The following is a 14,339-nucleotide window of genomic DNA, read 5'->3' on the forward strand; positions in this document are numbered from 1 at the left end:
GCATGCACTTATTCAAGGAGTCCAAACATCTCAGGCAAAACTTTATTGGGTATGAGTCAAAACACTTCAGGTTTTGACTGGAAGCTTCCATCAGTAAACAATCCTCACTGAATTACACAGCAATCAAAAAAGGAAAAAAACTATGAGTGCACCTTTTCTGAAGTATGGTAGTGTGAATTCCTGTTGACATGGGTGTGGATCTTCAAAGGCATTTAGCATCTCAGTACAGCTTTTGATCTGGATCTAAACAGACAAACTTTCAAACTGTATTTTATTGCTTGGAGTGCGGGTAAATTATAGTTTTTAACAACAGGAGATACACACAAGTGCACAATGTGACAGGAGTACAGGGTTATTCCAGTACTCTGTACATAAGCTGAAGCTATGGTGTTGCTAAACTGCACCATGTAAAGCTTCCACTTCGATCTCAGGATGTTCTAATGAACAACTGTTAAATTTTATTGCACATATAAGTGTAGGCCTGCCTAGAATGCCTTTTCTTGTCCTTGGGCTTGTCTCCACTAGGAAAGTTTCTGCTGGAGAATACAGCAGAGTCCCCTAGTGGAAATGTGCTGATGGGAGGAATTCTTGTTAGCACTGCTGTTCCAGCTCTCTGAGTAACAAAAGCTGACAGGAGCACTGTGCAGTTGGCAAAGCTGGATCTGCATGAGAGCTTTTTGCCCTCACAGCTGGCTAGGTGCCTTTTTTGTCCGTGCTTCTGGCTGTGGAAGGATCTTGATGGGCAAATTGTAGCACAGGCCTATCCTTAGGTATCATGGCCTCTCTTGAATGTGAGAGTGAATGATGCTGCTTGCAGGTCTTGCTCTTTATCCGATGAGGCACTGAACAAATTTAATTCCTTACACCCAGGAATAGATGAGTGCTATCTACAAAATGCCTGATTTTTTAATTGCATATTATAAACATTATCTATAAATACAGTCATGAAAATGTATTCCTATAGTGTCTTGAGAGTTGTAGTGGAGGAATAGTATTTGTCAAGAGTTTGAAGCACTGAATTTACCAGCTGGAGTTGATTTTTGCTGGACACGATTTTGTGATTTCGGTGCTGGGGAAAATTGTTTCTAAATTGTTCCTTCTGCTCCAGGACTGCTGAAACTTGAGAAGGGAAGAGATTGTGTAGTCAGATTGCAGCTGGATCCCTTTGCCTTCTTTTAATGGAGCTGTGCAGATGATGTGTTCAAGGAAGGCTCTGTAGGTAGTGGGTGTTTGTGAGATCTTGACTTAACATTGTAGGCCTGCTCAGGTGTGTGGTTTAATGAAGGAATTCCTGTGTGTAATTTCCATGCACCGCTCTGTGTGAGACATACTTGGCTTTTCTTGGCACAGCTGCTCTTTGTATGCAGCTCTCAAGTTTTACCCTGGGAGTCATTAGTGCATGGACTGGGTAGGAAGTGTGGAGAGTGTCTTCTCCTGACTGGTGCCTCTGTCCAGGGCTGTGGCCTTAGTGAGTGACACAGGTGTTCTTCAGGGGAGAGAGGATGCAGCCCCAAAAAGTGGTGGTAGTGCTTTGTTTTTTTTTTTTTAATTAAGAGAGCAATGAAACTTTTTTTTCACCCCACAAATCTTTTCCGAGATGAAGGCTGGCTAACTGGAATAGGCCCTGTTCCTCTGACGGAGGTAGGGTGGATTGCAGGCACGGAGCTTTTCCGGCAGTTGTTACTAACATAGGTGCCCCAGGGACTTGTCAAGGAGAAATCTTGTTAATGCGTCAGCGGTCACCTCGGTGAGGCCTGTCCGGGTTACACCGGTAGGCGGTTTGGCCCCGCTCACAAAGCGTCACCGGGGCACGGAGGCGCGGATGGCCGAGGGCTGCGGGGAGATGGAGCGGAAGGCGTTGGCGGCGTGCGGAGCTGGCGGGGCTGCGCCGCGTCCTTGCCCTGGGGCGGCTCCGGGGCCGCGCCGGGAGGCGCTGCCCGTGCGTGCGGCGGGGCGGCCGCGGGGCCCGGCGGTTCCCCCGCGCTGCGGCGGGAGCCGGCGCGGCACTTCCTGTCTGGGGCGGGCAGCGGAAGGACCGCGCGCGCCGCCCCGCAGGAAGCGCTCCCGCCGCCGCGCGCCGTGGCGGTGAGCGCTCCGCCCGCCCGCCCGCGGGAGCGCGCCTCGCCGCCGGCCGCTGCGCGCGCCCGCCCGTCAATGTGAAGCCGCTCCGGCAGCGTAAACATGGCGGCGTCCGTGCATGAGGGGCCCACGAACCAGCTCGACCTCCTCATTCGGGCCGGTGAGCTGCGCCGCGCCGGGCCGACGTGGGGCGGGAGCGGGGACGGGCCGGGGCGGGCGGGGGGAAGGACGCGGCGCACGTCGCGCTCCGGCGGCGAGCGGGAGGCAATGGAGGGCAATCAGGAAGTGATCACCTTGGTAGCGGCCGGCCCGCGGCACTTGCCTCCCGGCGCGGGCGGCACCGCCGGGAGTTGCGGCGGGGCGCGCGGAGGAGTTTAGCGGGGTTTGGGAGGCTGGGGCGAGAACCAGGAAGTGCGCGGGGCTGTTGTCCTCCCGCCTTTCCCGGCCCTCTCCTCGCTCCGAGCACTGCCGCCACGCTGTCTGAGCGGGCAGGCCGAGTGCCGCCGCGCACCGCACGCAGGGCCGCGGCCCGGTCTCCCCGGGCACCGCACCCCCGCGCGCGTCCCCCGCTGTCGCGGCGCCTGCCCCCCGTGCCCTTTTAAACTCGGCTCCGGCGGCGGGGCGGGAGGAGGCGCCGCCGGCAGGGCCGCGGCCCCACGTGTGCGACGCGGGGGGGCGGCGGCGCCCCCTCCCCCACGCGCGCCGCGTAGCGGAAGCGGCGCGTTCCCCCGGGGCCCCGCGCGGGGGAGGCGGGGGGCGCCGGCCGCCAATGGGCGCGCGGCGGGCGCGGGAGTGGCGGCGCGGCGGGCGCGCGCGGCACCGGGGGGAGCCGACTGTAAACACGGAAGTGGCCGCGCCGCCGCCGCACGTGGCCGCGCCTGCCTGCGGGCGCCCCCGGCGGGCGGGGCACGGGCGGGCGGTGCGCCGGGCCGGGCCGGGCCGAGGCTGCCCCGCGGCGGGAATGCCGGGCCCTGCCGCCGCCGCGCTTTCTCTCCGCACCGCCGGACCTTGCAGCCGCTGGGCGCAGCCGCTGCCGGGGCAGGGCCGTCTGCCCGAGCTGCAGCGCTTGTTCGGGGTTGTGTTCTGAGCCCTGCGTGGTTTGGCCTCGTTCCGTTATATCCGTCTGACAACAGGATACTCCGGTGATCGCAGACTTGTCTTAAAGTGTGGTAAAGCCCTGGAGAACGAGCAAGGTTACCACTGACCCAAAGCTCAAATGCAGTGTCAGGCATTCAGTTCTCCACCGAAGTTGTACTAGATCTGGTTTTATTTTTGCCTTTACATCATGAATCTGAACTTCTAAAAGTGGTCCTTGGAACCATAAACAGTACAGTGTATGGCATTATAGGTAATGAAAGTTGTGCAGTAGCTGCACATGAGTTTTCAGAGAGAGTCAAGCTTAATACTGGCTTTGCATTGACATGGCAGTGGGTTTTTAGAGGCCTAAAGATAAATGCTCTGTCATTTATCAGTGTATTAAGACATGTTTTCAGAAAGGGCCAAGTCACATCATCATCATCATTTATTTTATTCAATGTGGAAAAATGCCCAGGGTTTTTTGGAGGAGGATTACCCACACCCCAGACCTGGAAAAATTCACTACAAAGCAGTGAAAAACTGTTGTGCTGCATAACGGAGTAGGTCCTAAGCATTTTGACACTTGGGTCTGAGATGGAGCAATAGCTTGACTTTGCCAGCCGAACAACTTTGATTTCTGCAGGTCTCAGTGAGTTGTTTTTTACTTTTGATTGTCCGGGAATAGAGAACGTTTAAGTAGTTGGTCATTGTGTCAACACCTTCTTAAGTCACTGTAACTAGATTGCTTGAGAGCCAGCCCTTAGATAAATAATGAATGGCCTTTGCATTGCTCTTTTTGATGTCCTTTGTCATACTAATTTCATTAGCCCAACCAATTAATTCCTTTTTTTCCATATATGCATTGCAGTGAGTGATACCTATGCATATCTAGTATTCCCATCATCATACTATCAAGATACCATTTCTGTTTACTTCATTTTGTATGTAGATATCACGTGGATTTAAGTGAGGAATTCTTTATCCTAAGGAATTATAATAATTACATGTTGCTTTTTCCCATGGCTGCTGGTTTCAGTGTTGACAAAACTTCAGTGTTTAATAACTGTGGGAAACAAGATGGACCAAAATTATTACTGCTTAGAGTTCTCTTAATTGCCTGTTGTAACAGCAACTCCTAAATGACTTTACAAAGTTATGTTTTGGCTTTGTAGTTAATATTTCTGTCAATATCGGGCTGATAACATATGGCTCACAGTGAAACAAGTGTTTTGAGATGGTTGCTCTCATCTTTGTTATTGATCTGCCTTTATGCAGTGGGTTAGGCATCATCCTTACGTTGTGTGCAGCTGAGAGTCTTGAGCAGAGGCAGGCTTAGGGAAGTATTGAAAAACCCAAGAAACTGGTTTTTGGTTTCTGAATAAATGTCTGCCATGAAACAAGCAGTAAACTGAAGAATGTTTTCTTTTCCAAGTCAGGTTTTGCATACAGAAAGATTTCTGGGTATTACCTATAGAGGCAATTCAACTGCTTTTAATTAAGATGTTGTTTAAGCACTCTTGCTGACTTCCACTGCTGATTTCAAATGCTGAAATAAAACAAGCACATGAACGCCAGTAAACTTTAATGAGGTCTGTTAGTGTATAGGTAGTCACTCTACTGAGTTCCATGCTTGGAATTGTGAATTCTTCAGTAAAATGTTGCTTTGATTGCCTGACAGCATTAAAGGGTAAGCTATTGCAGGTGCCACTGCAGTGCAGTGCAAAAGAAGACCATTTTGAAAATATCAATCCATTTTTTCAGTCTCATAAATTGCTTTCAATAATTTTGTTAGCCTTATGTTAAAAGGGGGGGACATTGTTACCAAATGAGTGTTGCCACAGTTTTTTTCTGTAAATCCAAAGTACAGCCCTTTCAGACTTAATTACCAAGGTTAGTATTTTGTAACAGCTGTTGAGAACCTTGAATAATCTACTATACACACTATTTGGGTAGAAAGTGGAGTTAGCAAACATTAGGCCAACAGTGAAGATAGATATCAACTAGCCTACTTATCTATTTACACTTTATATCTGAATTTGTTTTTTGAGGTTTTTTTCTATAAATAGATCAAAATTTTTAAATTAAATATTCTAAAATCATGTGCCAAGGACTCAGAGTCTTTAATAAAAGCAGTAAGATGAGATTTGATTTTAAAGAATGGAAGATAAGCTCTTGTGTGTTCTGGATGAGTAAATGGCAGTTCTCTCATTACTCAGTTACAGAAGTGTGGAAAATTTGCTTCCATCCACATAAACTACTTTGCTTCATTTGGGCGAGTTACGGTTCTTTCTGAAATGATTGTATAATATAACAGACCTACCCCTTGTATTGTTTCCTGAAACAATGCAGTCTATTTTAGCTTGGAGGTCTTGAATATAGTTGATAGCATAAATATAATAGAAATAGAATTGGGCATTTTTAGAGAAGTGGGTGACACACTTCAGTCTTTGATTAGAACTGTGATGCTTGTACATCAAAGTCTTGGGAAGTTGTCTTTTTTAAATTGTGGAATCCTACTTGTTTTGTTTTCCTTTTCTCTCCATCTTTTTTTTTGTGAGAACTGTTGTGCTACAAGTATAATTTAGTTGATGACACTTGGTCTGGTCATTTGCAAGGAGAGCTGCCTGTTTTTTTCTTGTCCCTTCTCTGAGAGAGCCTGTTCCCTCACTTCATCTTTTAGGATGGGTGTTTTAGCTGGTTTTGGGTACCATGTCTTCTGTCTGAGCACTCTGACATGCTGTCTTTTGTTAGACATTTTCTAGCATGTCAGAAAGGTATTTTACATAAATATCTTTCTGACATGCTAGATACAAATTTCTCTTTTTTTTCCTTCCCACTGTGTTGGTGCAGCAAACATTCCCCGTGAGGAAATGCAAACTCCTGATGTTCACAAATGCCTCTAAGGCTAAAACCCATGTACTGGGTAAAGGAGAATTAGTTAGCTGGGAAGGCTTTAAACTTGGTAATAGAACTGAATTTAGTAAGTGTTTTAATAGCTGTCCTTCTGGCAATGTTAGATTACTTTGCGAACTGTTGTGACAGACAGACAGCATGTGTTGTTCAGCCAAAGCCAGGAGTGTTACTATTTTTGCTTGATATGTTTTAGGTGACATTCTTAGTGGAGTCCCAAGTAGCTCCCATGGGAAAAGCATTTGTGAAGTGTGTGTTTTCAAGTGTCAGAGGCTTTGAGGAGTAGATAGTGCTGTTTTTATTGGACATTGAAGGGTTGCTTAGGAGAGAGGTTGAGTGGCTCCTTTGCTTTTCTGTTACAGTTCTGCAGTCCTAGTCCCCAATGCTGGTTGTATTTCCTTTTCCTCCCCTCTGATCCTTCAGCAGAATATCCTAGTGCTGGAAAAGTACATAGGTGGCTTTCTGCTATGTTTGTTTCTTGCCTGGTTCCTGCCCTCTGCTAAGTACCTCTTAGTTGTGGTGCAGCATCTAAACTGTTCTCTGTAGGAAAGTTTTGTATGCTTTTAAGCATTTAGGAGGTAGTGAATTCAATACCCTCTTAAAACTGAAATTTGTCATCTGAGTTTGAATTTCTTTACAAAAGTCCTTTATATACTGAACCTAATGGCACAGAAGCAGCTATCTGGTTGGAGAAGCTTTACTGACACGCTTTGAATCTTATTGCATGCATTAAAATAATAACACATATAAATACTGATTTGGATTTTCTAACTTCAGTAGTGTTGTAGAATTTACACGTTTTTTATCAACTATCTGAATATTGTTCCTGTATTCTGATAATCAGTAAAAATTTTTATCAGGTAGATGAGGGAAACTTAGTAATCAAATTCTGTGCAATTGAAACTTTTGTTTAGGAAGAGAACTGTTTAGTCAGAGGGTTTCCTGCTGCAGGAGGGCTGCTCTGTTACCGTGCAGGTGGTCAGGACTTTGGATGTAACCAAACAGCTGCTTGGGAAGGAAACACTTGGCCAAGCATGGGGAGCATCCAGGGTTTGCAGCTGGGGAAAGGGGCTCATGGTGCATAATTCCTGCTGCTGGCCACTGGGTATCCAAGGACAGAGTGCAAAATAAAGACCCTTCCCTGATTTTCCTGTGCTCTTAGGTCAGGTTTTATTGTTCACAGCCTGGGGTGAAGCAGTGCTGGAATGCAGCCTTAACAGGCATCTACTGTTCCAAAAGATAAAGCCCTCTAAATAGCATCCCAGGCCATGGCTAACAGGCTGTGGTGGGAATCCCATCAGCCAGTGTGCAGGTGGGCAGCAAGAACTTTGTCACCTGTAGTTTTGCATTTCTGCATCTTCCACATCTCGTCCACTTTCTGCTTCTGGTTGATATGTTTCATCTGCTGGCTAGTAGATTTTTCAGGTTTTTAATCCCTGCATTTGTGAGAGCTGCAGTATGCTGGAAGTCTTTCCCGTGTGGGCCTGCAGGGAATAATCTCTGTGTGTCTGGTGTTTCCTTAAGTCAGAGGTAACTCTGGCATTGTGTTTCCCTGCTTTTCACTAAACAAACCTCGAGGTATTTCTCAGCCTTTTTCAGTAACGGCATCGGTGCCTTGAAGTTTTTGTGGAGAATTACTCCCAGATCCTCTTTAGTTCTGTGATACTAGAGATAGGTGACTGTGCTCAGGCTAAAGATAGATCTCCTGGTTGCCGGCTGCCTGGCTGGAGTGGCTCAGCTTAGAGCAGATGGCCATAAATGGAAAGAGCAACTGAAGAGAGACAGCTACCTTGGCCAGAGGGTGGATAATGGGCAACAGGTGTTTCTGCACTCACCACTTTTCCAAACCTTTACAGGGGTGAGGAATATGGAGTTAGATTTGCATAGAATTGTGGTTTTGCTTGGTACATTGGGGTTTTTTGTGTTGGTGCTGTGATCTGCACTGTGTCAAACTTAACTGTGCTCTCTTGAAGTTACATTATTTTTGATTAATTAGTTTTCCTAAATTTTCAGAACTTGAAAAAAGAACTTTTTTTTACCTTCTTCCCTTAGTTTTTGCATAAAGCACACTCTTTGTACTGTTTGTTGTGCTTTGTGGTTTTTTTAACAACCAACCTGCTAAAATGAATTCAAAATTATTTTCAGTGTCAGAAATCAAAACAGGATGTATGTTTTGGAAACTAGTCTTGTATTTGCATATATTTGTATATACATAGACATGTATATGTATATATTTATCAAAAAGACTGAAAATTTGAAGAGGTGACCTTTAGGTTTTAATGGGATAATAGTTGGAGATGGTACTGCTTCTCTGTTCTGCTGCATTAATTTGTAATCATCCTCATCTGTTTCTTTCTGGTTAATTTGAAGGCAGAAGACAAATCTCAGTCTCTTTCTGTAAGCTCTTGAACTCCTCATGGAAATGAGTAGCTTCCTTGTGAACTAGAAATCTAATCTAGGAAGTGACAGTGTCAGTTCTGCTTGTCTTATGCCTTCCCTAAATATTTCTGTTGACAGGAAGGTATAAAAGGTGTGAAGACATCTGATAATCCTGTGGTTTTCGTGTTAAAGATTGAGAATATAGTTGTACAGGGATACATGTAGACTTGTATAAGTAACCTGTTCTCATAATTCTTTTGTATCCTTCTGCAGTAGAAGCATCAGTTCATGGCAGTAATGTGCACTGCACAGATAAGACAATTGAAGCTGCAGAGGCCTTGCTTCATATGGAGTCTCCTACCTGCCTGAGAGATGCCAGGAGTCCTGGTATGTCAGCCACAGTCTCTGCTCTGGGAGCCATTTCTCCTTCTACTAATCAGTAAGACAAGCAAAATGGGAAACCTGTTTCTGTGAAGAGCTGTATGCTGTTTAAACATTTGCCTGCATATTTAAAAACTACTGATTTGTTTGAGTTTTACATGATTTCTCCACCTTGCAACATGTATACTGACAGATAAAATAATTTATCTGAGAGGGTTTGTTGGGAAGAGATAGCTGAGTAACAACATATTTAAAGTTAATTTTTTTCCCCCTAAAGATCATGGAATACTTTTTCACTGTGCAGGTGACAGAGCTCTGGCACAGATTGACCAGAGAAGCCTTGGGGACTCCATCCTTGGAGATACTAAAAAGTACAGGATCCTGGGCAACCAGCTCTTGGTGGCACAGCTTGAGCATGGAGTTGGACCAGGTCCCCTTCTAACCCCAGCCCTTCTGGGTTCTGTGAATCTGACATTTTAAATTGCTGAAATATTTTAAGGGAAAAGTATTTCTATTCATCTTTCCATTTTATAAAGAATACCCAAAACCAATGTGTTGCACAGTGTCACCAGTCTGAAAAACCAAACCTTAATGTTGATGGTTACTTTAACTGATGTCCCTTCTGAAGTTATTTAATATATGTTGGATGAAATAATGATCAAACTGAAATGCAAAAGCTACAAAATAGGAAGTGGAGATCAGAGTAATGATCAAAGATGAAGCTCTAATTTGTTTAAAACAAAGTTGAGTTTGGTTCTGAAGAATATTGGTGTGGTACTTGTTTTTGCCTAAAACTACTGACAAGTGTGCATGTTTTGGAGAGCTGGATTGATTTTCAAGGTGACAGGATTTTGGAGCAGAAACTTTATACAGTGTTGCATATGCTTTGTTTAAAGTAATTTTATGTAAGATACATTAAAATAAAATCAGGTAGAAACTTCATCAGATATTCTTTTTTTCTTCTCTTGTAGTGGAAGTTTTTGTCCCTCCTTGTGTGTCCACCCCAGAATTTATCCATGCAGCCATGAGACCTGATGTGATCACAGAAACCGTGGTGGAAGTATCAACAGAGGAATCTGAACAAATGGATGTGTCTCCTGTTCCAACTTCCCCTGATATCCATGAGCCACTGAAAAAGAAAAAGGGTACATATGGCTTTTCATAGGAGCAATCTCAAAATTTTTCTTCTGTTGTCCACTGCCATGGATGGTGCAGTTGATACAGGGGAGGATGGATTGGATGGTCTGATCTCTTTGCTCTTACAAACAGATTGATGGGAGTCTGAAATGTGAGTTCTTAGAAAAATGGGTCTGCATCAAGAAAAAAGAGGGAGCAAGAGAGTGGGCTTTGACAAGCCATGAAGGAAGATGGTTTCTGTGTTCTGTGTTTTAACACAAAGTGGAGGAAGGGTAGAGTGTTCAAAGAGGACCTTTGTGGTAGGTAGCCACTTTGTGTGAAATGTGGGTATATTTGGTGAGATGGTAGACTTGGGGTTCATGCAATGAAGCATCAGGGTAAATTCTAACTTTAAAAAACCCATAAATCAGTTTACAAAATCATGATAAGATCTTATTTGTGAAATTTTTCTCTTTCCTGTCTAATTGGCATGTCTTGGAGGAGAATCAGTTCAGAACAGTGTTTGATTTCTAAGCATTTTGCTGTCACATGAGAGGTGGGCACTTGGTAAGGTTGCTCTCTCTGGTTTAGCAGTTTTGTTAGAGGCATCAATACAGTTCATATAGCTTTAGGAACATTGATTTAATAGTTTCCAGACATGCTGAGATAGAACATTTACTTGTAATTTAGAGGGCAACAAATGCAATGTTCTGATAAAATGATACAAATCCAAGGTCTTTGAGTCTTAGAATTAATAAAAATGCACTTTAACTTGTCTGCAATTGAGTTAAATCCGCCTATGAAGTAAGCAACCAAATGGTAAATGCACTGGATGTGCAGTAGTAATCTAAGAATCAAAGTTTATCCATACCTGTGGCAAGGAAACAGCAGGGGGGAAATGCACAAACTGCTTTTTTCAGCAAAGGCAAACTATAAAATTTACTCTGCATATGATTAATACTTCTTTTTCCCCATGTGTTATGTGCAGCTGGCCGTAAGCCCAAGACCCAGCAATCAGCTTTATCTGATGGCTCTCCAGATCTAGGTATAAAGAAGAAACCTAGAGAAGGCAAAGGTATGTTTTTCCATTCATTGAGTCTTTAAAAATAAGCAATGTATCTCCATGGTATTTATCACAGGAAATGTACATATCTTTAAAAATGTGATGGATGAGATTGTATTTATTTTACTAGAGTTTTATTCAATGTCTTTAAATTTGTTTGTACAAGATCTAGCTCAAGGATGTATCTAGGATGTGCTCTAGGCATCTTCTCTAGTACCCTCCTCAGTTAATAGGTTTTCTCATTTTTTATTTGCTTTACTTTGTGGTTATTGACTCGTGATGTCTTTTGTGTTATGTTTCAACTTAGTGCTACACACATAATTTATTAAGCTACTGCTGTAAGACTTGCTTTCAAGTAGAGACAGCAGCACATGAGCATTTAGTAAGGTGATGGTTGGAAGTAAAGGTAATAAGGTTGGAAATATTATTTCTTAGTTAATTGACAAACTTCAGTGGGAATATAAGTTCAGTTCAGTTTAAGGAGAAAAACAAATGATGATGTGTTTCTGTATTGGTTGAGTGGAGCATTATGTGCAGAAGAGTTCTGATGTTTCTCCTGATAAATAGAGGTTCCTTTCTTGGGCTCCAAGCCCCTGCCACTCATTCTGCAAGAAGACAGACTGGGACATGAGCTCTCAGGTTACCTTTGGGGTGGTGTGCCATGTATCAGCTGCAGGTGACACATCTGGATCTTGCCTCCACTTGGTGCAAGTGGTTGTTCTGAGATGTTGCTGTGGCTGGCAGTAACAGCTTAGTGACTTGGAGTAGCAGCATGCCAGCTGAAAGAGTGTGCTGTGGTCACCTCCACTGCTATTTTGACATTTGGTTAAAAGCAAGGTCTCTGCTGTTTACATAATTCCTTATCTGGCTGCAGCTCCTGAGTCATCAGCTTTGTCAATAGGGCAAGGAAGAATGGGACTGACTTCATGGAGATGTTTGCTCATGGAAACCAGTGCAAACACTGATTAAACTTCCCTACAGTGCCCAGAGTTGCTTTAGATTTGGTGTAGCACTGGACTTCAGTGAAGATGACAGATTTTGTATCTGCTGTATTTAAAAATACCTCTTGTTTAATTATTTCCTTTTTCTGTAGTCTTCTTGAATCCTTGTCTTTCTTTCTATTTCAGATTTTAGCATTACAGCTTTCTTTTACCTGAACAGTACTTTCCAGTTGTCCTAGGTCCTAGTTTCCTGGACAAATGATTTGAAAAAGGAGGCCTGTATTTCTCTCTGTTCTCCTTTTTGTGCTGGTGAATTCAGCTCTATAGCTTCTTGTTTTATCAAGTGGGAGATGGTACTGCTCTGTGGTTTTCAGGAGATTTTTTAGCTTTCTTTTAAATTTATTTCATTTCTCTGGCACTTCCTAAGGACCTACATATATCTCTTGTTCTCATGAAGTGTCTCATTCCATATTTTATACTACAACTGGAATAAATTAATTTTTTTTCTTGATGTCCTACAAAATATTTTTTAACTGGATTTAATTTTTGTTACTTATTTTAAAAAGCACTTGCAAAGGTAGGCTATTTCATATGCAGCATGGGTTTGGAAAATCAGGAATTATTCTACAGTTTAGTACTATCAGAGTTAAGTCATGGAGAATGAGAGATGATCGTGCACATTTGGAAAGGGGATCTCTTGTTGGCATTCCTTCCTTTGTGCATTCTGGATACTTTCTGGTGCAAAGTGAGGCAGCTGTAAATGTGATTTAATTGTGCTCTACGGCTTATTTATTCTCTTGAAGTTCCTGTTTGCTTTCTAATCCTGAAGCCCACTTAGGTTTTTGCAACAGCTCTTGGGAAGGGTTAGAACACGGGGTGCCACCAGTTGGTTTGAGAGTCCCAGATCCCTGACAAACTTAACCACAGTTGAGATGGTTTGTTGCTGCAGGTTGTATGCCTTTTAAAAATTACATATTTATATCCTCCTGGTTTGCAGTGTCATAAAATGTACTGGCATTTCATGCCCTGTTTAATCAAATATGAGAAGAAAATTCTAGCGCTCATCCTGCTGCATAGATAGGTACTGACTTGGAACACCCTCCCATACTTCTTTTCAAGAAAATGGGTATTGGATTGAACAGGCAGGCTCCTGTGTTGTAAATATTTATGGAAACTTCATTAAACTTAACAGAGTGAATGACTATGTGCAGGTCACATCCTCTGTGTAACATGGATTGTAATGGAGAACTTTCTGTTATCTTTAAAAGTGGTTTTCTAACACAAAAATGCTTTCTGATTGTAGGAAATACAACATACTTATGGGAGTTCCTGTTGGACCTTCTTCAGGACAAAAATACATGTCCTCGATATATTAAATGGACTCAGAGAGAGAAAGGAATATTTAAACTTGTGGATTCAAAAGCTGTCTCCAAACTCTGGGGAAAACACAAAAACAAGCCTGACATGAACTATGAGACTATGGGAAGAGCTCTCAGGTAAAAACTCTTAGATCCTTAGGTTATCTATTACAGTTTAAAATCTTATTTTTGCCCATAGAAATATAAAGCTTCTGAAATTTTAAAAACTTTGCCCTTTTGCAGATTTAGCCTTTGGTCTTGCAGTCCCTGTAACTTTTTATATTACCAGTAAATTTGCAATTTTAATTCCTGAAGTATGTATTTGAAGGGTACGATTTTTTTCAGGTAGATCCTTCAGATCATTTGCCAGTGTGTTCTAAGAGCTTCTTTCCATACCTCCTTACACTGTAGATTTTACTGTGATAACTTCAGGTTTTCTTGTTAGCTCAGAATGATGTTTTCTTTAAAATGTTGCCTAATACTTAATTGTACTTTACTTGCAGATACTACTATCAAAGAGGAATCCTGGCAAAGGTTGAGGGACAGAGGCTTGTGTATCAGTTTAAGGAGATGCCAAAAAATATAGTTGTCATAGATGATGACAAAAGTGAGTCCTGTAATGAAGATTTGTCAATGCCTACAGATGAAAAGTCCCTGGAAAGAGTGTCTTTATCTGCAGAAAACCTTTTAAAAGCAGCAACCTCTGCACGTGGAGGAAAAAATTCCTCTCAGTTAAGCTGTACCAGAACAGAAAAAGCAGTCACCAGAGTTGTGAATATTGCCTCACCAGCTCATGACACATCCTCATCTCATCCTTCTACTACCACTGCTACTGTCCCAGCAACATCAGCTCCCAGGTTTGTGTTAATGGGCCTGTTAAATTTACAAAGTCCTATTGCTAGATGTGCAAAAGGTTTGGGGTTGGGCTCTTTGTTTGCTGGTTTGGCTTTTTCGTTTTTTTGTTACGGTTAGGTTTGGTTTTTTTTAAGAACCAGTTAAAAACCTGTCTCTCTTGGAACTGCCTGTCCTTGTCGT

At 43.3% G+C, this 14,339-nt stretch overlaps 1 protein-coding gene across 9 annotated transcripts in view; it reads left to right on the top strand.

Annotated features, from left to right (window-relative positions):
- Positions 1–14,339, top strand: part of ELF2 (E74 like ETS transcription factor 2) — a 28,429-nt gene that overhangs the window by 12,318 nt on the left and 1,772 nt on the right. For 4 of the 9 annotated variants that reach the window (XM_074541882.1, XM_074541883.1, XM_005492166.3 and 1 more), the window contains 5 exons: positions 8,719–8,832; positions 9,798–9,971; positions 10,931–11,017; positions 13,250–13,442; positions 13,808–14,161. In XM_074541882.1, the coding sequence (XP_074397983.1) occupies positions 8,719–8,832; positions 9,798–9,971; positions 10,931–11,017; positions 13,250–13,442; positions 13,808–14,161 (922 nt within the window). Of the gene's footprint in view, positions 1–2,066; positions 2,240–8,718; positions 8,885–9,797; positions 9,972–10,930; positions 11,018–13,249; positions 13,443–13,807; positions 14,162–14,339 lie in introns of those variants that run through there. The other 5 variants (XM_074541888.1, XM_074541886.1, XM_074541885.1 and 2 more) reach the window with 3 other exon arrangements.

Source organism: Zonotrichia albicollis, chromosome 5 (genome assembly GCF_047830755.1).
Source record: "Zonotrichia albicollis isolate bZonAlb1 chromosome 5, bZonAlb1.hap1, whole genome shotgun sequence".
NCBI classification, from domain to species: Eukaryota; Metazoa; Chordata; class Aves; order Passeriformes; family Passerellidae; genus Zonotrichia; species Zonotrichia albicollis.